Source organism: Ranitomeya imitator, chromosome 1, assembly GCF_032444005.1.
Source record: "Ranitomeya imitator isolate aRanImi1 chromosome 1, aRanImi1.pri, whole genome shotgun sequence".
NCBI classification, from domain to species: domain Eukaryota; kingdom Metazoa; phylum Chordata; class Amphibia; order Anura; family Dendrobatidae; genus Ranitomeya; species Ranitomeya imitator.
The window spans coordinates 939,434,269-939,458,468 of NC_091282.1; the positions used below are offsets into that span (position 1 = coordinate 939,434,269).

At 43.7% G+C, this 24,200-nt stretch overlaps 1 protein-coding gene across 1 annotated transcript in view; it reads left to right on the top strand.

Annotated features, from left to right (window-relative positions):
- LOC138655717 (alcohol dehydrogenase 1-like) overlaps nt 1–24,200 on the top strand; it is a 76,038-nt gene that overhangs the window by 41,071 nt on the left and 10,767 nt on the right. Inside the window, exons 6-7 of the mRNA XM_069743617.1 lie at nt 9,819–10,079; nt 23,152–23,287. Of these exons, the coding sequence (XP_069599718.1) occupies nt 9,819–10,079; nt 23,152–23,287 (397 nt within the window). The remainder of the gene's footprint in view (nt 1–9,818; nt 10,080–23,151; nt 23,288–24,200) is intronic.

Consider the following 24,200-nt stretch of genomic DNA (forward strand, 5'->3'; position numbering starts at 1 on the left):
CCGAGACCCCTAATTTTGCCACAAAAAAAATGCAAAAACTTAATGACTTGAGTATAAGCCTAACGTGGGAAATGCAGCAGCTACTGGTAAATGTAAAAAATAAAAATAGATACCAATAAAAGTAAAATTAATTGAGACATCAGTAGGTTAAATGTTTTTGAATATCCATATTGAGTTAGGAGCCCCATATAATGCTTCATAAAGTTCATGATGGGCCCCATAATATGCTCCATACAAAATATGCCCCATATAATGCTCCATAAAGTTCATGATGGGCCCCATAAGATGCTCCATAATAAAATATGCCCCATACAATCCTGCACAAAGGTTGATTATGGCCCCATAAGATGCTCCATAGAAACATTTGCCCCATACAATGCTGCATGAAGCTTGATTATGGCCCCATAAGATGCTTCATAGAAACATTTGCCCCATACAATGCTGCATAAAGTTTGATTATGGCCCCATAAGATGCTCCATAGAAAATGTGCCCCATATAATGCTGCATAAAGTTTGATTATGGCCCCATAAATAAATGTAAAAAATAAAAATAGATACCAATAAAAGTAAAATTAATTGAGACATCAGTAGGTTAAATGTTTTTGAATATCCATATTGAGTTAGGAGCCCCATATAATGCTTCATAAAGTTCATGATGGGCCCCATAAGATGCTCCATACAAAATATGCCCCATATAATGCTCCATAAAGTTCATGATGGGCCCCATAAGATGCTCCATAATAAAATATGCCCCATACAATCCTGCACAAAGGTTGATTATGGCCCCATAAGATGCTCCATAGAAACATTTGCCCCATACAATGCTGCATGAAGCTTGATTATGGCCCCATAAGATGCTTCATAGAAACATTTGCCCCATACAATGCTGCATAAAGTTTGATTATGGCCCCATAAGATGCTCCATAGAATATTATGCCCCATACAATGCTGCATAAAGGTTGATTACGGCCCCATAAGATGCTCCTTAGAAATATTTGCCCCATATGCTGCGATTAAAAAGAAAAAATTACGTACTCACCTCTTGTCCTGAGCAGGCGGCGACACCGGCACTTGCGATATTCACCTGTCCCCGTTCCACCGCCACGTGCTGCTCTGACTTCTGTCTCTCTGCAGTGACTGTTCAGGCAGAGGGCGCGCACACTAAAATGTCATCGTACCCTCTGACCTGAAAGTCACAGCCAGAGGCCACATAAGATGGAGTGGCGCGCGGCGGTAGAACGGGGACAGGTGAATATTGCAATGCTCACCCTCCCCCGTTATACTCACCTGCTCCCGGCGCGGTCTCTGCTTCTCCGATGCGTTGGTCTCTGACTCCGGCAGCTTGTTCCTGCATTCAGCGGTCACTGGTACCACTCATTAAAGTAATGAATATGCGCTCCACCCCTATGGGAGTGGAGTTGCATCCATATTCATTACTTTAATGAGCGGTATTACGTGACCGCTGAACACAGGAAGAGCTGCGGGTGCCGGAGAAGCAGAGACATGTAGGGATGTGCCGGGAGCAGGTGAGTATGATGTGACAGCTGCCGCTTCCCCCTCCCCCGCTGATCCCCTGGGGCAATGACTCGAGTATAAGCAGAGAGGGGCACTTTCAGCCTAAAAAAAGGGCTGAAAATCCCATCTTATTCTCGAGTATTTATGGTATATAGTGATGGAGATAGATAATGCCCCATATTTTTTGCTTTTCTTGGGACACACCTATATCCTGCTGAAAGAATTTTAGACAAAACAGGATCTTGGTTTAACATTGGCAAATGCTTGTGTATTAACTTGACAATATCCTTATAATTTGAACTATACGGGGTTGAGAAAATAGGGACATTTATTTTGCTTTTATTACTGTTGCTATTGCCATTGGTTTCAGACAACAGAGAATTTCTAGATCTATGTCAGCTTTTTTAGTAGCCCAATTTATTATCCATTTTTTGTAACCTCTCTTAGTCTGTTTTTAATTACTTTGCTTTCCTGACTGTATAATGAAGCATTAGAACATGCTCTCTTGGCATGTATAAACTCACCTAACGGGAGATTTTGTAGGTTATGCGGCGGAAGGCAACTATCGGCATTCAAAATCGCATTGCCGCTTGTTGCCTTCTTACAGAGTCTGCCTATGGGGAGACTGCCTTATTGCAGAATCTGCCTATGGGGGCTGCCTTATACTATACAGAGTCTGCCTATGAGGGCTGCCTTATGCTACAGAGTCTGCCTATGGGGTGCTGCCTTATGCTACAAAGTCTGCCTATGGGGGCTGCCTTATTACAGAGTCAGTCTATGGGGGTCTTCCATATAATACAGACTCTGCCTATGGGGTGCTGCCTAATACTACAGGGTCTACTTATAGGGTGCTGCCTTATACTAGAGGTTCTGCCTATGGGGGGGGGGCTTTCTTATATTACAGACTATCGGATGCATTATACTATGTGGAGGCCTATGGGGAGTGCATTATACTATATGGAGACTGGCTAGGGGGCCATCATACAGTGTTAGAACCATCAAGCAGTTTGGGGGCTACTCAGGAGTCAGTATGCTGTGTGGGTGGTACTATACAGTGAGGGGGCATTATACTGTGTATAAGAGAGCATCATACTGTGTATAGGGGAGCTGTACGGGGGAGACTTGGGACATTATTAAATGTAAAGTGGGCACTTATTTTATAGGGGAACTCAGGTGCAATAATAGGGACACATAAGGCAGCAGCGGCTCAGTATTGGGGTATCGGCAGGATGAGGAGTTTGTGCAGGTTGGGAATAGATGGTGATAGCTGGAATATGAGAAGTGAAGTGTATCTTTGTTGTATTCTCTGAATCCAAGTCGTGGCTGGATAAAGTTGTCTTGTCGGTCTGGGCCAGATGGAAAAGACTGGAAAAATGTCAGCTGATTCTGTCAGCTGACACCCGGCAGTCAGTGCAGAAGAGGTGCCCACACTGTCCCCGAACCTTTAACCACCTAAGTGCTGTGATGGATATCGATCACAGTAATTTGCAGGTAAGCAGAGGGAGGAAGCCCCTTCTGCTCTCTGATCGGTGCCCCTGCAACGCCATCGCGAGGGGCTCGATCGTTGCCATGGTGACTTGATGTTGTCAAGACAATATCTGAGTCGCTAGAGCCAGCAAAATTGTTACATGCACATGCACAGAGCATGCTGTAGCAAGTTTGTCTTTGCAGCGCTCACAGTTTGCAAAGCATAGCAAAGCTCAGACTGCAAAAAGTGAAAGTCCCATAGTTGGACAAAGTAAAAAAAAAAAAAGTGAAAAAACATGTAAAAATATATTTTTTTAAATAAAAATATATGGTACACCTGTTTGATATCGCTGCATCCGTAACGATCTGACCTATAAAACTGCCCCACTAGAACTCCTTTATTGAAAGCAGCAAAAAGAAATAAATAAAAACGAGGCAAAAACAGATGCTTTATCATCATGCCATCAAACAAACAGTGGAATAAAACGCAATCAGAAAGATGAATGTAAATAAAAATGATATTGCTGATAACATCATCTTGTCCCGCAAAAAAAAATAAGCCACCTTATAGCTTCATCAGAGGAAAAATGTAAAATTTATAGATCTCAGAATAAAGTGAATAAATTATTTTTTTTTCTGTAAAATAGTTTATATTGTGTAAAAGCGCTAACACATAAAATATATAAACAATATAAATGTAGTATCGCTTGGCTGAAATGTGTAAAAAAAAAAAAAATTATAGCGCTCAAAATGTGGCGATACAAAAATTAGTTTTTGCAAAAAAAAATCCGTCCTTTAGTGTGTGACAGCAGCCAAACATAAAAACACTATATAACATAGTAACATAGTAACATAGTTAGTAAGGCCGAAAAAAGACATTTGTCCATCCAGTTCAGCCTATATTCCATCATAATAAATACCCAGATCTACGTCCTTCTACAGAACCTAATAATTGTATGATACAATATTGTTCTGCTCCAGGAAGACATCCAGGCCTCTCTTGAACCCCTCGACTGAGTTCGCCATCACCACCTCCTCAGGCAAGCAATTCCAGATTCTCACTGCCCTAACAGTAAAGAATCCTCTTCTATGTTGGTGGAAAAACCTTCTCTCCTCCAGACGCAAAGAATGCCCCCTTGTGCCCGTCACCTTCCTTGGTATAAACAGATCCTCAGCGAGATATTTGTATTGTCCCCTTATATACTTATACATGGTTATTAGATCGCCCCTCAGTCGTCTTTTTTCTAGACTAAATAATCCTAATTTCGCTAATCTATCTGGGTATTGTAGTTCTCCCATCCCCTTTATTAATTTTGTTGCCCTCCTTTGTACTCTCTCTAGTTCCATTATATCCTTCCTGAGCACCGGTGCCCAAAACTGGACACAGTACTCCATGTGCGGTCTAACTAGGGATTTGTACAGAGGCAGTATAATGCTCTCATCATGTGTATCCAGACCTCTTTTAATGCACCCCATGATCCTGTTTGCCTTGGCAGCTGCTGCCTGGCACTGGCTGCTCCAGGTAAGTTTATCATTAACTAGGATCCCCAAGTCCTTCTCCCTGTCAGATTTACCCAGTGGTTTCCCGTTCAGTGTGTAATGGTGATATTGATTCCCTCTTCCCATGTGTATAACCTTACATTTATCATTGTTAAACCTCATCTGCCACCTTTCAGCCCAAGTTTCCAACTTATCCAGATCCATCTGTAGCAGAATACTATCTTCTCTTGTATTAACTGCTTTACATAGTTTTGTATCATCTGCAAATATCGATATTTTACTGTGTAAACCTTCTACCAGATCATTAATGAATATGTTGAAGAGAACAGGTCCCAATACTGACCCCTGCGGTACCCCACTGGTCACAGCGACCCAGTTAGAGACTATACCATTTATAACCACCCTCTGCTTTCTATCACTAAGCCAGTTACTAACCCATTTACACACATTTTCCCCCAGACCAAGCATTCTCATTTTGTGTACCAACCTCTTGTGCGGCACGGTATCAAACGCTTTGGAAAAATCGAGATATACCATGTCCAATGACTCACCGTGGTCCAGTCTATAGCTTACCTCTTCATAAAAACTGATTAGATTGGTTTGACAGGAGCGATTTCTCATAAACCCATGCTGATATGGAGTTAAACAGTTATTCTCATTGAGATAATCCAGAATAACATCCCTCAGAAACCCTTCAAATATTTTACCAACAATAGAGGTTAGACTTACTGGCCTATAATTTCCAGGTTCACTTTTAGAGCCCTTTTTGAATATTGGCACCACATTTGCTATGCGCCAGTCCTGCGGAACAGACCCTGTCGCTATAGAGTCACTAAAAATAAGAAATAATGGTTTATCTATTACATTACTTAGTTCTCTTAGTACTCGTGGGTGTATGCCATCCGGACCCGGAGATTTATCTATTTTAATCTTATTTAGCCGGTTTCGCACCTCTTCTTGGGTTAGATTGGTGACCCTTAATATAGGGTTTTCATTGTTTCTTGGGATTTCACCTAGCATTTCATTTTCCACCGTGAATACCGTGGAGAAGAAGGTGTTTAATATGTTAGCTTTTTCCTCGTCATCTACAACCATTCTTTCCTCACTATTTTTTAAGGGGCCTACATTTTCAGTTTTTATTTTTTTACTATTGATATAGTTGAAGAACAGTTTGGGATTAGTTTTACTCTCCTTAGCAATGTGCTTCTCTGTTTCCTTTTTGGCAGCTTTAATTAGTTTTTTAGATAAAGTATTTTTCTCCCTATAGTTTTTTAGAGCTTCAATGGTGCCATCCTGCTTTAGTAGTGCAAATGCTTTCTTTTTACTGTTAATTGCCTGTCTTACTTCTTTGTTTAGCCACATTGGGTTTTTCCTATTTCTAGTCCTTTTATTCCCACAAGGTATAAACCGCTTACACTGCCTATTTAGGATGTTCTTAAACATTTCCCATTTATTATCTGTATTCTTATTTCTGAGGATATTGTCCCAGTCTACCAGATTAAGGGCATCTCTAAGCTGTTCAAACTTTGCCTTCCTAAAGTTCAATGTTTTTGTGACTCCCTGACAAGTCCCCCTAGTGAAAGACAGGTGAAACTGCACAATATTGTGGTCGCTATTTCCTAAATGCCCAACCACCTGCAGATTTGTTATTCTGTCAGGTCTATTAGATAGTATTAGGTCTAAAAGTGCTGCTCCTCTGGTTGGATTCTGCACCAATTGTGAAAGATAATTTTTCTTGTATAAATCTGGTATTGCTGTAATTGCACCGACCTTAACGATAAAGTTGTCTAATCACTTATACCGCACAAGGAACGGGGTAAAAAAAAACAAAAAACAATTCTTTACCTGCTGCTGTTTTATTCATTCTGCTTCACAAAGATCACAGTAAGGGCAGGGTCACACTAGAGAGGAACACGGACGAGCGAGAGGCGCAAAAACAACGCATTGCACACGCACCAATGTTTCTCTATGGGGCAGCTCCCATGAGCCGTATTTTACAGACTGAGAAAATCGCAGCATGCTGCGATTGTCCGTGTATTCCTCCAAAAATACGTCAATGAAAGTCTATCTATAAATACGGATTACACACTGACCATGCGTGTAACTTGCAAGAAATACGCACCAGTGTCCTGTAGAAAAGCCGATAATTCAGTGCTGTGTACAGTAAAATCACACCGACAGGTTAGAATAGAACAGCTAAAATAAATGTCTACACATAGAATAGGTATACATATACCTAATCAGTACAGACCAAATGTTTGGACACACCTTCTCACTTAAAGATTTTTCTGTATTTTCATGACTATGAAAATTGTAAATTCACACTGAAGGCATCAAAACTATGAATTAACACATGTGGAATTATATACTTAACAAAATAGTGTGACACAACTGAAATTATGTCTTATATTCTAGGTTCTTCAAAGTAGCCGCCTTTTGCTTTGATGACTGCTTTGCACACTCTTGGCATTCTCTTTATGAGCTTCAAGAGGTAGTCACCTGAAATAGTTTTCACTTCACAGGTGTGCCCTGTCAGGTTTAGTAAGAGGGATTTCTTGCTTTATAAATGGGGTTGGGACCATCAGTTGTGTTGTGCAGAAGTCTGGTGGATACACAGCTGATAGTCCTACTGAATAGACTGTTAGGCTGGTTTCACACTTGCGTTTCAAAACGCATGCGTTTAAAAAAAAAAACGCATGGTGAAAAAACGCATGTAAACGCGTGCAAACACTGCGTTTTTTTGACGCGTGTTTTTGCATGTGGTGAAAAAAACGTGGCATTTTGACGCGTTTACATGCGTTTTTTCATGCGTTTGTGTTTTTTAAAGGGGTTAGGGTTAGGGTTAGGATCCCTTTAGGGATAGGGTTAGGATCCCATTAGGGTTATGGTTAGGATCCCTTTATCACCTTTATGGTGGGGGTGGCATATCAGTGTGTTTTTTTTTTTTATAAAAACGCATGGGTTTTTACCGCAAACAAACGCATGTGCTTAAAAACGCCTGCGTTTACATAAACATCAATAGTTTTTTTTTTGCCGCGAAAAACGCATGCGTTTTTTTGCGGCAAAAAAAACGCAGCAAAAATTACTACATGTTGCATTTCTGCAACACAACGCATGCAGAGAAAAAACGCATGCGTTGCAAAAACGCATCAAAACGCATGCAAAAAACGCATGCGTTTTTAATGTTAAATATAGGGGAAAACGCATGCACTTTTGTGGTTTTTTACCGCAAAAACGCAAAAAAAAAAAACCCAAATGTGAAACCAGCCTTAGAATTTGTATTATGGCAAGAAAAATGCAGCTAACTAAAGAAAAACTAAAGGCCATCATTACTTTAAGAAATGAAGGTCAGTCAGTCCGAAAAATTGGGCAAACTTTGAAAGTGTCCCCAAGTGCAGTGGCAAAAACCATCAAGCGCTACAAAGAAACTGGCTCACATGAGGACCGCCCCAGGAAAGGAAGACCAGGAGGCACCTCTGCTTCTGAGGATAAGTTTATCCGAGTCACCAGCCTCAGATATCGCAGGTTAACAGCAGCTCAGATTAGAAACCAGGTCAATGCCACACAGAGTTCTAGCAGCAGACACATCTCTACAACAACTGTTAAGAGAAGACTTTGTGCAGCAGGCCTTCATGGTAAAATATCTGCTAGGAAACCACTGCTAAGGACAGGCAACAAGCAGAAGAGACTTGTTTGGGCTAAAGAACACAAGGAGTGGACATTAGACCAGTGGAAATCTGTGCTTTGGTCTGATGAGTCCAAATTTAAGATCTTTGGTTCCAACCACCGTGTCTTTGTGCAACACAGAAAAGGTGAACGGATGGACTCTACAAGCCTGGTTCCCACCGTGAAGCAAGGAGGAAATGGTGTGATGGTGTGGGGTTGCTTTGCTGGTGACACTGTTGGGGATTTATTCAAAATTGAAGGCATACTGAACCAGCATGGCTACCACAGCATCTTGCAGCGGCATGCTATTCCATCCGGTTTACGTTTAGTTGGACCATCATTTATTTTTCAACAGGACAATGACCCCAAACACACCTCCAGGCTGTGTAAGGGCTATTTGACAAAGAAGGAGAGTGATGGGGTGCTATGCCAGATGACCTGGCCTCCACAGTCACCTGACCTGAACCCAATCGAGATGGTTTGGGGTGAGCTGGACCGCAGAGTGAAGGCAAAAGGGCCAACAAGTGCTAAGCATCTCTGGGAACTCCTTCAAGATTGTTGGAAGACCATTTCCGTTGACTACTTCTTGAAGCTCATCAAGAGAATGCCAAGAGTGTGCAAAGCAGTCATCAAAGCAAAAGGTGGCTACTTTGGAGAACCTAGAATGTAAGACATAATTTCAGCTGTTTCACACTTTTTTTGTTAAGTATATAATTCCACATGTGTTAATTCATAGTTTTGCTGCTTTCAGTGTGAATTTACAATTTTCATAGTCATGAAAATACAGAAAAATCTTTAAATGAGCAGGTGTGTCCAAACTTTTGGTCTTTACTGTGTGTGTGTATATATGTCTATATATATCGGTGTATATATATAATATTACATGTGTATATATCACAATCCTGGTCTCCAGTAAGTGTCAGGTGTTCACAAGAGTACCATTATGACAGGAGAGGGGGTCTCCAGCAGGCGGCATCACAAGCTCACCAAATACCATGGGAATTTAGCCTAAACTTGTGTCCCAATACTTTTCTTTATATAAAGGCCAATTCATTCTTAATGAAGGGGCTTTGGTTAAGCACACAACGTAATGAATTAGGCTTAAGTGTTACCCGGTGTGTGCTGCCGCCAGAAATGTACTCCAGTCAGTAAAATGGAATAACTTATTAATTTCCATCCCACGTTGGCGCAGTTAGTCGTGACTGGCGTGTAAATTATGCAATATTTTTCTGCAACCCTCAAGTTGTCCAAAAATATTGAGACTTATTAAGGTTTTTTTTATTTTGCCAGAATTGCAATGTAAAATCTTAATGAATTGCCCCTATTTTTTTTCTTGGAGCAGAAAGCTGTAACTCAACACAGCACAAGACAATGAACATGTCAAATTAGCTTTTAAGTGTTAAGACAGTTTTCTGCCCCATTAGTATAGTTAATGCATTGATGCTGCTAAGCAGAGTTGTTTGGGCAATGCCTTTCTGTGGAGAATCTATTAAGAGCTGCCAGAGTTCCACATACAGTGTGCCATTACAGTGTAAAGCTAAAAGGTATCCTTGAATGTGCAACATTTTATGTGTGCTGTAGCTTAGCACTAAATGTAAATCTACACCAATAATGATTTGGCATAAGGGCTAGATTGCAAATCCAATAAACCTTGTTTTGTGTCTGTGTAGGTAGAGCCGGGCTCTTCTTGTGCAATATTCGGTTTAGGAGCCATTGGCCTGTCAACCATTATAGGCTGTAAATTATCTGGAGCTTCAAGAATAATAGCCATAGATATAAACAGCAGCAAGTTTGAAACGGCAATGGCATTTGGTGCTACAGATTGCATCAACCCAAAGGATTACAGCAAGCCGGTAGAAGAAGTCATAATTGAAATGACAGGACATGGAGTACATTATTCTTTTGAGTGTATCGGAAGTACAGATGTTATGGCAAGTATGACAGTCTAAAAAAAAATTGCATGCAACTGCTCCATTTTATTCTGTGTGAAACAACCAGAGATATTTGAGTACAGCACTTGGTTATTTCCAGCAGTTGTAACACCCCAGGAAGCTGCTTGTTATAGTGGTATTGCTTTCCTCACGGGGTGGGTGATGCCATGCTTGGAAGCGAGGAAGGATCCCTTTAACAGGTGACACGTACACACAACACTGTTCTGACTCCAGCCCTGAAGGGGGAGCTCTGATCCAGTTTGTGGGTGGCTTCCCTATATATTCTGGCTGTAGGAGGAGTTAGTCAGTGAAGAAGAGAGCTGGAGCCATGCAGACACTAGGTTGTGCAGCTCCTGGAAAGAGGAGAGAGAGACAGAGCAGATTGCAAGAGACTGTGAGGGGAGAAGAAGCAAAGTCGAGGAAAGATACTAGGAGTGGATCTGCTAGAGGGATCACTCCAGATAAAGCACAAGAAGCCAGAAGGTTGTGGGGATAACTGTATGCCCCAAAGCAGAAACCGGTGGGCAGGAGATTTCAAGTCGCCTGTCCACCATTACATCCGTAGACACAGCAGTATACAGAGCCCAGAGTCGCCCCAAGTAGGGACACCTGTAAAAAGGCTCGAGTTGCTTGCCATACGGATATTGTCCTATTAATAGGACATAGAGAAAGTGACAACCTTGTTTGAGGTCTTAGGCAGCAAGGGACTACAACACAGCGCTGTAAGGAAGGCTTTCAACCCCACCTGGCTAGGGGGATTTCGAATCGCTTTCAGGCTGCCCGGACCTCCCCATCACCTGTGATCGGTACCCTGGACTGTGGCTGCATACTACCAGTAAAAGGTAAAGAGACTGCAATCTTGTGTCCTCTAATTCTTTCTGGCACCACACCATATACCATCTTTGCCTGCTACAGCAGGAGCCCTGGGGCTAGGCTTCACCTGTGGGAAGCCATACCATCCCGGCTGCAATATCATCCCCAGTGGACCCCTTTAAGCAGCGCCGGTCATCCCTGACCGAATACCATAGGTGGCGTCACAAACATTCTTTATTCACAACAACCCCTTTAAAGAACTTTCCTTTAACTTGGATACCTAGGGCCACGGACCGGGCCACTGCCACTGTGACTACCCCATTAACGACCAACGGACCCGGGCCAAGTAACCCAGGGTCCTAGCGGCACTTCATAATGATTGAATTGCAACCAATTCATTTCAATGGGGAATGTAAGATCAATGGTTATCCCAGTGTCATGACACACACCCCCCACACACACTCACCCAACAATCTACAAATTATAACCTATCCTGTGATTAGCAGATAAATTTAAATTATGAAAGTAAGAATTGGACAATCACTGTCAGGTTCTCCAGCAGATTATAGCTGATTGCTGGAGGTAGCAGAAGCTTTGAATAAAAAAAAATATTTCCAAAGAAAACAAACCCTTTAGCAGAAGTCTACCAAGGGACTATCCAGTGGGTACGGAAAGTATTCAGACCCCTTTAAATTTTTCACTCTGTTTCATTGCAGCCATTTGGTAAATTCAAAAAAGTTCATTTTTTCACATTAATGTACACTCTGCACCCCATCTTGACTGAAAAAAACAAATGTAGAAATTTTTGCAAATTTATTAAAAAAAGAAAAACTGAAGTATCGCATGGTCATAAGTATTCAGTCCCTTTTCTCAGACACTCATATTTAAGTCACATGCTGTCCACTTCTTTGTGATCCTCCTTTAGATGGTTCTACTCCTTCATTGGAGTCCAGCTGTGTTTAAACTGAGGATTTGATTTGGAAATGCACACAACTGTCTATATAAGACCTCACAGTGCATGTCAGACCAAATGAGAATCATTAAGTCAAAGGAACTGGCCAAGGAGCTCACAGACAGAATTGTGGCAAGGCACAGATCTGGCCAAGGTTACAAAAAAATTTCTGCAGTACTCAATGTTCCTAAGAGCACCGTGGCCCCCATAATACTTAAATGGAAAAAGTTTAGGACCACCAGAAGTCTTCCTAGACCTGGCCATCCAGCCAAACTGAGCAATCATAGAAGAAGAGCCTTGGTGAGAGAGGTAAAGAAGAACCACAAGATCACTGTGGCTGAACTCCAGAGATGCAGTAGGGAGATGGGAAAAAGTTCTACAAAGTCAACTATAACTGCAGCCCTCCACCAATTGGGCCTTTATGGCAGAGTGGCCCAACGGAAGCCTCTCCTCAGGCAACATATATGAAAGCCCACATAGTTTGGTAAAAAAAAAAAAAGGACTCCCAGATTATGAGAAATCAGAAAATCAGATTCTCTGGTCTGATGAGATGAAGATAGACTTTTTGGTGATAATTCTAAGCGGTAAGTGTGGAAAAAAAAAAAAGCACTGCTCATCACCTACCCAATACAATCCCAACAGTGAAGCATGGTGGTGGCAGCATCATGCTATGGGGGTGTTTTTCAGCTGCATGGTCAGGACGACTGGTTGTCATTGAAGAAAACCTGAATGCGGTCAAGTATAGAGATATCTTGGTTTAAAACCTCTTCCAGTGTGCTCTGGACCTCAGACTTGGCTGAAGGTTCACATTCCAACAAGACCATGACCTTAAGCACACAGCTAAAATAATAAAGAAGTGGCTTCAGAACAACTCTGTGACCATTCTTGACTAGCCCAGCCAGAGCCCTGACCTAAATCCAATTGAGCATCTCTGGAGAGACCTGAAAATGGCTGTCCACCAACCTTCACCATCCAACCTGACAGAACTGGAGAGGATCTGCAAGGAACAATGGCAGAGGATCCCCAAATCCACGTGTGAAAAACTTGCATCATTCCCAGGAAGACTCATAGCTGTGCTAGCTCAAAAGGCTGCTTCTACTTAATACTGAGCAAAGGGTCTGAATACTTATAACCATGTGATATTTCAGTTTTTCTTTTTTAATAAATTTGCAAACATTTCTACATTTTTTTTTTTCAGTCAAGATGGGGTGGAGAGTGAACATTAACAAGAAAAAAAATGAATTTTTGAATTTACCAAATGGCTGCGATGAAACAGAGTGATAAATTTAAAGGGGTCTACTCTTAATACTTTCCGTACCCACTGTATAGCATCATAAAACTACCTTTCAACAGTTTCCAAATATATGAAATTTTCTAGCAACGTGGATCTTATGACCGAACTTTGGGATGAGAATAATAGTCGTACAAAACAAAGCTCCGCATAATTGTCAGAATTTTTAACTGCCTTCCATAATATGTGCAAATATTTCTGCCAAAATGTTCATACTTGTCAGATCACATTTCTCAAAATTGTTCATGCATGTAATTTGTACATCCTTTTCTTTTTCTATCTATCACACTGCTCAAAAAATAAAGGGAACACAAACAACAGAATTTAATTCCAAATAAATCAAACTTCTGGGAAATCAAACTGTCCACTTAGGAAGTAACACTGTTTGACTATCAGTTTCACATGCTGTTGTGCAAATGGAATAGACAACAGATGGAAATTATTGGCAATTATCAAGACACACTCAATAAAGGAGTGGGTCTGCAGGTGGGGAACACAGACCACATCTCAGTACCAATGCTTTCTGGCTGATGTTTTGGTCACTCTTGAATGTTGGTTGTGCTTTCTCACTCGTGGTAGCATGAGACGGACTCTACAACCCACACAAGTGGCTCAGGTAGTGCAGCTCATCCAGTATGGCACATCATTGTGAGCTGTGGCAAGAAGGTTTGCTGTGTCTGTCAGCGTAGTAACCAGAGGCTAGAGGAGCTACCAGGAGTCAGGCCAGTACACCAGGAGAGGTGGAGGGGGCCGTAGGAGGGCAACAACCCAGCAGCAGGACCGCTACCTCAGCCTTTGTGCAAGGAGGAACAGGAAGAGTGCGGTGCCCCAGGGTCCTGGTCGTCGCAGTGGTATTGCTTTCCTCTCGGGGAGAGTGATGCTGCATTTGGAGGCAAAGAAGGATAACTGCATCCAGGTATCACAACCACGCAACACATTTCACACTCCAGACCACCAGGGGGAGCTTTTGCTCCTATTTATTAGGTAACTCTATATATATATATATATATATATATATATAACTGGTAGTCTGTAGGGAAAGGTAGAACATTCCAGACCTGAGTCTGAGGTGGACAGACGGTCAAAGGAGCTGTGCATGCCCTCAGAGCTGCAGCTCCCAGAAAGAGACATTTAGAAGGCAGAACTGTATTGCAGCGAGCGTGAAGGAAGTCAGAGCAAAGGGAGGATACCAGAGGGGGACCAGCCCCGAATAGACTGCTTCCCTCTGAGGCGCAGAATCCCTGTAGCCGGAACACCGAGGGAGTAAAGATCTTTAGACTTTACTTCAGAGACCGGCAGGACAGCTAATTGCAAGTTACCTGTCTGCACCTACACCCAGGAGGCACGGTGGCACCCCTTAGAGGCCGGGGCATGCTAGAGTCCCTATAAACAGCCTCAAGCCACCAGTCATACGGGTTTTGTCCTATCCGACTACGGGGGACAGAGAGAGAGACACTACATCTGTGAGACCCTTATGTGAAGCCATAGGCAGTGAGGGACTACACCACTACAGCGCAAAGGAAGGCTATTGATTTCCACCTGGACAAGGGCACTGTGGACTTGCCTCCAAACTGGCTGGACTCTGCCTGCCCTGTGATCTGGTGCCCAGGACTGTGGATGCTGAAGTCTTCAGTAAAGGTAAAGAGACTGCAACCTTGTGTCCTCATTCTGCTCTGCGTCCCTCACTATTCACCATCTACACACAGGGAAGCCCTGGGGATATACTTCACCTGTGGGAAGGTATACCATCTAGCTGCCATAACATCACCCCAGCGGACCCCTTAAAGCAGCGTTGGTCACCCTGACCGAATACCACAGGTGGCGTCATGAACATAAACTCTATCCCTTTAAATACCTTTGCCCTTTTACACGGACATCCCAGGGCCACAGACCGGGTCAGCCATTGTGACATCCCCCTGTGAACCGCAGGACCCGGTACCGAGTACCCCACGGCCCCATGGGGGCGATCCAACTTTGGCGCCACCAACAGGATCCACTAAACCCCGTAAATCGGGTCATGTGTGTTGTGAATTCTGTGGCTGAATTCACTCCTGTGGTCACACGTGGTACTGCAGCTTCTGAGCTTCCTCCCTCAGGTGTTCTGGTGAGCTCGTTAACTGCTTCATTACTTAACTCCGCCTGATGCTGCTATCCTTGCTCCTTGTCAATGTTTCAGTGTTGGATCTGAGCTTCTCCTGATTGTTCCTGTGACCTGCTGCTCTGTATAGCTAAGTGCTTTTTGCTTTTTTGTTGCTTTTTTTCTGTCCAGCTTGTCTTTTGTTTTGCTGGAAGCTCTGAGACGCAAAGGGTGTACCGCCGTGCCGTTAGTTCGGCACGGTGGGTTTTTTTTGCCCCCTTTGCGTGGTTTTGCTTTAGGGTTTTTTGTAGACTGCAAAGTTCGCTTTACTGTCCTCGCTCTGTCCTAGAATATCGGGCCCCACTTTGCTGAATCTATTTCATCCCTACGTTTTGTCTTTTCATCTTACACAGTCATTATATGTGGGGGGCTGCCTTTTCCTTTGGGGAATTTCTCTGGGGCAAGTCAGGCCTATTTTTCTATCTTCAGGCTAGCTAGTTTCTTAGGCTGTGCCGAGTTGCCTAGGTAGTTGTTAGGCGCAATCCACAGCCGCTTTTAGTTGTGTTTAGGATAGGATCAGGTGTGCAGTCTACAGAGTTTCCACGTCTCAGAGCTCGTTCTTGTATTTTTGGGTATTTGTCAGATCACTGTGTGCGCTCTGATCGCTAAGCACACTGTGTTTCTGGATTGCCTTCATAACACCTGTCATTAGCAAACATAACAGTACAAGGAGCCAAACTAATGATTCTCAATAGAGGGAAAGAAAAAGTTCTGACATCATTTTTTTTTTTTCTGCTCTGTGTTCACTTTTTTTTTTCCCCTAGACATTTGGGTGATTCTGGACACAGGTGTGGACATGGATATTCAGGGTCTGTGCTCTTCAATGGATAATCTCGTTATAAATGTACAAAAAATTCAAGATACTATTGATCAGAAATCTATGTTAGAACCAAGAATTCCTATTCCTGATTTGTTTTTTGGAGATAGAACTAAGTTTCTAAGTTTCAAAAATAATTGTAAGCTATTTCTGGCCTTGAAACCTCATTCTTCTGGTAATCCTATTCAACAGGTTTTGATTATTATTTATTTTTTGCACGGCGACCCTCAAGACTGGGCATTTTCTCTTGCGCCAGGAGACCCTGCATTGAGTAGTGTCGATGCGTTTTTCCTTGCGCTCGGATTGCTGTACGATGAGCCTAATTCAGTGGATCAGGCTGAGAAAAATTTGCTGGCTTTGTGCCAGGGTCAGGATGATATAGAAGTATATTGTCAGAAATTTAGGAAATGGTCAGTACTCACTCAGTGGAATGAATCTGCGCTGGCAGCTTTGTTCAGAAAGGGTCTCTCTGAGGCTCTTAAGGATGTCATGGTGGGATTTCCTATGCCTGCTGGTTTGAATGAGTCTTTGTCTTTGGCCATTCAGATCGGTCGACGCTTGCGCGAGCGTAAATCTGTGCACCATTTGGCGGTACTGCCTGAGGTTAAACCTGAGCCTATGCAGTGCGATAGGACTATGACTAGAGTTGAACGGCAGGAATACAGACGTCTGAATGGTCTGTGTTTCTACTGTGGTGATTCCACTCATGCTATTTCTGATTGTCCTAAGCGCACTAAGCGGTCCGCTAGGTCTGCCGTCATTGGTACTGTACAGTCCAAATTCCTTCTGTCCATTACCTTGATATGCTCTTTGTCGTCGTTTTCTGTCATGGCGTTTGTGGATTCGGGCGCTGCCCTGAATCTGATGGATTTGGATTATGCTAAACGTTGTGGGTTTTTCTTGGAGCCTTTGCGGTGTCCTATTCCATTGAGAGGAATTGATGCTACACCTTTGGCCAAGAATAAACCTCAATACTGGGCCCAGCTGACCATGTGCATGGCTCCTGCACATCAGGAAGTTATTCGCTTTCTGGTGTTGCATAATCTGCATGATGTGGTCGTGTTGGGGTTGCCATGGCTACAAACCCATAATCCAGTATTGGATTGGAATTCCATGTCGGTATCCAGCTGGGGTTGTCAGGGGGTACATGGTGATGTTCCATTTTTGTCGATTTCGTCATCCACCCCTTCTGAGGTCCCAGAGTTCTTGTCTGATTATCAGGATGTATTTGAAGAGCCCAAGTCCGATGCTCTACCTCCGCATAGGGATTGTGATTGTGCTATCAATTTGATTCCTGGTAGTAAATTCCCTAAAGGTCGATTATTTAATTTATCCGTGCCCGAACACGCCGCTATGCGCAGTTATGTGAAGGAATCCCTGGAGAAGGGACATATTCGCCCATCGTCATCACCACTGGGAGCAGGGTTCTTCTTTGTAGCCAAGAAGGATGGTTCGCTGAGACCGTGTATTGATTACCGCCTTCTTAATAAGATCACTGTTAAATTTCAGTATCCCTTGCCATTGTTATCTGACTTGTTTGCTCGGATTAAGGGGGCTAGTTGGTTCACTAAGATAGATCTTCGTGGTGCGTATAATCTGGTGAGAATCAGGCAAGGAGATGAATGGAAAACTGCATTCAATACGCCCGAGGGTCATTTTGAGTATCTAGTGATGCCGTTCGGACTTGCCAATGCTCAATCTGTGTTTCAGTCTTTTATGCATGACATCTTCCGTGAGTATCTGGATAAATTCCTGATTGTTTACTTGGATGACATTTTGGTCTTCTCAGATGATTGGGAGTCTCATGTGAAGCAGGTCAGAATGGTTTTTCAGGTCCTGCGTGCTAACTCTTTGTTTGTGAAGGGATCAAAGTGTCTCTTCGGTGTGCAGAAAGTTTCATTTTTGGGGTTCATCTTTACCCCTTCTACTATCGAGATGGATCCAGTTAAGGTCCAAGCCATCCACGATTGGATTCAGCCGACATCTCTGAAAAGTCTGCAAAAGTTCCTGGGCTTTGCTAATTTTTATCGTCGCTTCATCTGTAATTTTTCTAGCATTGCCAAACCATTGACCGATTTGACCAAGAAGGGTGCTGATTTGGTTAATTGGTCTTCTGCTGCTGTGGAAGCTTTTCAGGAGTTGAAGCGTCGTTTTTGTTCTGCCCCTGTGTTGTCAGCCAGATGTTTCTCTTCCGTTCCAGGTCGAGGTTGATGCTTCTGAGATTGGAGCAGGGGCGGTTTTGTCACAGAGAGGTTCTGATTGCTCAGTGATGAAACCATGTGCTTTCTTTTCCAGGAAGTTTTCGCCCGCTGAGCGTAATTATGATGTGGGCAATCGAGAGTTGCTGGCCATGAAGTGGGCATTCGAGGAGTGGCGTCATTGGCTTGAAGGAGCTAAGCATCGCGTGGTGGTATTGACTGATCATAAGAACTTGACTTATCTCGAGTCTGCCAAGCGCTTGAATCCTAGACAGGCCCGTTGGTCGTTATTTTTTGCCCGCTTCGACTTTGTGATTTCGTACCTTCCGGGCTCTAAAAATGTGAAGGCGGATGCTCTGTCTAGGAGTTTTGTGCCCGACTCTCCGGGTTTATCTGAGCCAGCGGGTATCCTCAAGGAAGGAGTCATTGTGTCTGCCATCTCCCCTGATTTGCGGCGGGTACTGCAAAAATTTCAGGCGAATAAACCTGATCGTTGTCCAGCAGAGAAACTGTTCGTCCCTGATAGGTGGACTAATAAACTTATCTCTGAACTTCATTGTTCGGTGTTGGCTGGTCATCCTGGAATCTTTGGTACCAGAGAGTTAGTGGCTAGATCCTTCTGGTGGCCATCTGTCACGGGATGTACGTACTTTTGTGCAGTCCTGTGGGATTTGTGCTAGGGCTAAGCCCTGCTGTTCTCGTGCCAGTGGGTTGCTTTTGCCCTTGCCGGTCCCAAAGAGGCCTTGGACACATATTTCGATGGATTTCATTTCTGACCTTCCCGTTTCTCAAAAGATGTCAGTCATTTGGGTGGTCTGTGATCGCTTTTCTAAAATGGTCCATCTGGTGCCCTTGGCTAAATTGCCTTCCTCCTCTGATTTGGTACCTTTGTTCTTTCAGCATGTGGTTCAGTTGCATGGCATTCCTGAGAATATTGTTTCTGACAGAGGTTCCCAGTTTGTTTCAAGGTTTTGGCGAGCCTTTTGTGGTAGGATGGGCATTGACCTATCCTTTTCCTCGGCTTTCCATCCTCAGACTAATGGCCAGACCGAACGAACCAATCAGACCTTGGAAACATATCTGAGATGTTTTGTTTCTGCAGACCAGGATGATTGGGTGTCCTTTTTGCCGTTGGCTGAGTTCGCCCTTAATAATCGGGCCAGCTCGGCTACCTTGGTTTCTCCATTTTTTTGCAATTCTGGGTTCCATCCTCGTTTCTCTTCAGGACAGGTTGAGTCTTCGGACTGTCCTGGTGTGGATTCTGTGGTGGATAGGTTGCAGCAGATCTGGACTCAGGTAGTGGACAATTTGATCTAGTCCCAGGAGAAAGCTCAACTTTTCGCTAATCACAGACGCCGTGTGGGTCCCCGACTTCGTGTTGGGGATCTGGTTTGGTTATCTTCTCGTCATATTCCTATGAAGGTTTCCTCTCCTAAATTTAAACCTCGTTTTATTGGTCCGTATAGGATTTCTGAGGTTCTCAATCCTGTGTCTTTTCGTTTGACCCTCCCAGACTCCTTTTCCATACATAATGTATTCCATAAGTCGTTGTTGCGGAGATACGTGGCACCTATGGTTCCATCTGTTGAGCCTCCTGCCCCGGTTTTGGTGGAGGGGGAATTGGAGTATATTGTGGAGAAGATTTTGGATTCTCGTGTTTCTAGACGGAAACTCCAGTATCTGGTTAAATGGAAGGGTTATGCTCAGGAAGATAATTCCTGGGTTTTTGCCTCTGATGTTCATGCTTCCGATCTTGTTCGTGCCTTTCATGCGGCTCATCCTGGTCGGCCTGGGGGCTCTGGTGAGGGTTCGGTGACCCCTCCTCAAGGGGGGGGTACTGTTGTGAATTCTGTGGCTGAATTCACTCCTGTGGTCACAAGTGGTACTGCAGCTTCTGAGCTTCCTCCCTCAGGTGTTCTGGTGAGCTCGTTAACTGCTTCATTACTTAACTCCGCCTGATGCTGCTATCCTTGCTCCTTGTCAATGTTTCAGTGTTGGATCTGAGCTTCTCCTGATTGTTCCTGTGACCTGCTGCTCTGTATAGCTTAGTGCTTTTTGCTTTTTTGTTGCTTTTTTTCTGTCCAGCTTGTCTTTTGTTTTGCTGGAAGCTCTGAGACGCAAAGGGTGTACCGCCGTGCCGTTAGTTCGGCACGGTGGGTTTTTTTTGCCCCCTTTGCGTGGTTTTGCTTTAGGGTTTTTTGTAGACTGCAAAGTTCGCTTTACTGTCCTCGCTCTGTCCTAGAATATCGGGCCCCACTTTGCTGAATCTATTTCATCCCTACGTTTTGTCTTTTCATCTTACACAGTCATTATATGTGGGGGGCTGCCTTTTCCTTTGGGGAATTTCTCTGGGGCAAGTCAGGCCTATTTTTCTATCTTCAGGCTAGCTAGTTTCTTAGGCTGTGCCGAGTTGCCTAGGTAGTTGTTAGGCGCAATCCACAGCCACTTTTAGTTGTGTTTAGGATAGGATCAGGTGTGCAGTCTACAGAGTTTCCACGTCTCAGAGCTCGTTCTTGTATTTTTGGGTATTTGTCAGATCACTGTGTGCGCTCTGATCGCTAAGCACACTGTGTTTCTGGATTGCCTTCATAACACCTGTCATTAGCAAACATAACACATGTGCGCCTAGAAACTGTGCCTAACCGTGATTTGTGCTAAAAGACTGTATGACTAATGAACCGTGATTCGCCGCCAAAGATTGCCGCCAAAACCGCCGCCATTACAGCGCCATGAGGAGCGCCGGAGAAGAAGGGTGTGCCATCATGGGAGGAGACTACCAAAGTGGCGCGAACAGTGATGAACGCTTCCTACGAATGCTATTACTCAATGAGGACCTGCCCATCTGCCAAAGAGGTCCGCCTCCTGATTTGCAATGGCGGGAACCAGGAGAAGGATTCCCGCCCCCAGAAAATGGAGGAGCAGCGTGCGTGTGCGGCCGCAGACCCAGGAGCAGGGATGGCGACCAGCGGGTACCGGAACGACGACAAAGTGATCCAGGACTGTCCCAAGTCACTGGAGGAGGACCCGAACTCACCGCTGCTGGAGGATCCGGGCTTCCTGGAGCCGCAGGTGGAGACTCTGAGCTGCCAACTCCTGGACACGGAGCTGACCGCAGTGAAGAAATGGAAGTCGGCTCTGTGCAGGAAGATCGCACTGGAAGAGTTGCAGTCCGGGCAGCAGCTGACTCTAGCATCCTCATCAGTGGAGCAGACCAGCATCGGTGGAACCACATCAGACGCAGGTACAGAAAGTGACCCTGCCCTGGTGACCGATCCCGCTCCAGTGACTGTCCCTCTCCCAGATTATGACCAGACCCCAGCCTTCGCTCCTGCTCCCGTGACTCCCAACACCACCGCCGAGACACTAACTCTGCTCCTAGCGCCCGTGGGCATGCTGCTGAAAGTGAGCCCTGAGGGGGTGATTTTCCGATGGGACGCTCCGAGAGCCAGGTTGAGTGGTTCCACTGGGGAGGCCCACTGGGGAGGCCCAATCGGGAGGGTCCTATATCGGAATCCTCACCTGGGAAGAATATAAACAATGCCTGATATTACAATGGAAAGAGAGAAAGGAACATGAAGCCCGACGTACAACACGGGACAATCTTTCAGTGAGATGGGGTGTAGTAGTGGCCTTCTACCCTAAAAGGGGTTGGGGTTTCATTCAGGAATCCAGGCTGCCGACAAAGGTCTATGTCACTCGCAATGATGTGGAATCTCATCTCCGGGAGGGACATCCTGAACGGGATCTATGCCGAGGGGACCATGTGACCTACACTCGACACAAGGATGAAAAGGGCTGGTGCGCTCGAAATGTTAGGAAACATGCACCCACCACAGTGCCACCTAGTGTCAAAGTTGATACCACCACTATCCCTCCAGTTACAGAGCCAGCAACCCCTCAAACCAACACTACTACTACTACGGTGTGCATAATCACCACCACTGAAACCATTGCTGTGGCAAATACAATAGCTGACATCCGTACTCAAGCTACACAAACATTGATAGCAGCTAATGACTTTAACATACATGAGAGACAAACCCATGATGTTTATTTGGAACCAGAAGAAGATCCGGATACCCACCTTCCCAGGCCAGTTCGATACCGGCTGGTGCCTTGGCTATTGCTATAAGAGAACAAAACCTGAAAAATTACTGTATATAGTTAACTGTTAACTCTTTGCTGCTACTGTTTACAAGTGCATTAACCCGACCAGGGTTTCTTCTTGAAGGGGTCCCATGTTAAAGGGATCCTGTGTTTTGCACAGTTACCTTCCATTTAACGAACATTGGAATCATGGACGGTGAATGATTCACAAACTGTCTTGTGAATAGTTTGCACCTTCTTAAAGGTGCTTCCTACTGGTTTTACAAAAAGAAAAGAAGCTTTTGAAGAGACTGCTTCGTTATTATTGATGAGTTTTAAAGTTAACAATTGACTAGAGTATTGTTTGCACTACCTCAGTACCAAAGAAAAAGGACTTGAATATTATTTGAACCCTTAAAGGGAATGTTGAATCGTTGCACTTTGCTGAACTCGTTCCTAGAGTTGGTTTATTAGGCTAGTTGGTCAGTATATTAGAGAGTTAAAACATTAAAGAGTTAACATGGTGAATAATAATAATAAAATTGAGATATAGAGTTGACATTCCACTATGTAATTAATAAAGATTTGCAACTGAAATATTTCATGCAGTGATATCTAGGATGTGGGATTTTAGTGTTCCCTTTATTTTTTTTGAGCAGTGTATATATTCTATCCTGGGTGAGAGAGCAGCATACACAATTGAATCCACACTTTAGCATGTTTTTTATTTCTTTTTTTAAATGTGTACCTGTTTTTTTTTTTTTTTCTTCTTTTTTAGAAAGCCGCATTGGAGTGTACTCACATGGGATATGGAACCAGTGTGATAATAGGTGGGGCGCCTCCAAACGCACATATAACTTTTCATCCAGATCTACTCCTCACAGGTCGTACATGGAAAGGAAGCATTTTTGGAGGTATGAGGAGAACAATACAAGTTGAAAGAAAACTTCATTGTGAAGTCACTTTACTAAATATGCTAGAGAATTGCTTAATTCCCTTCATGACCGGAGGTATTTTGAGTTTTGTGTTTTTCATTTTTTTGCTCATCTTCTTCCCAGAGCCATAACTTTATTATTTTTCTGTCAATATGGCCATGTAAGGGCTTGTTTATTGCGGGACAAGTTGTAATTTTGAAAGACACCATTGATTCTAACATATCATGTCCTGGAAAATGGAAAAAAAAAATTCCAAGTGCTGTGAAATTGCAAAAAAATAAGTTCCAGGACCTAACAATACCAATCCTCTCTTAGAATAAAGTCTTCATCTGTAATCACAGCAGGACCCTACCTATATACAGTTAGGGCCAGAAATATTTGGACAGTGACACAAGTTTTGTTATTTTAGCTGTTTACAAAAACATGTTCAGAAATGCAATTATATATATAATATGGGCTGAAAGTGCACACTCCCAGCTGCAATATGATAGTTTCCACATCCAAATCGGAGAAAGGGTTTAGGAATCATAGCTCTGTAATGCATAGCGTCCTCTTTTTCAAGGGACGAAAAGTAATTGGACAATGGACTCTAAGGGCTGCAATTAACTCTGAAGGCGTCTCCCTCGTTAACCTGTAATCAATGAAGTAGTTAAAAGGTCAGGGGTGGATTCCAGGTGTGTGGTTTTGCATTTGGAAGCTGTTGCTGTGAGCAGACAACATGCGGTCAAAGGAACTCTCAATTGAGGTGAAGCAGAACATCCTGAGGCTGAAAAAAAAGAAAAAATCCATCAGAGAGATAGCAGACATGCTTGGAGTAGCAAAATCAACAGTTGGGTACATTCTGAGAAAAAAGGAATTGACTGGTGAGCTTGGGAACTCAAAAAGGCCTGGG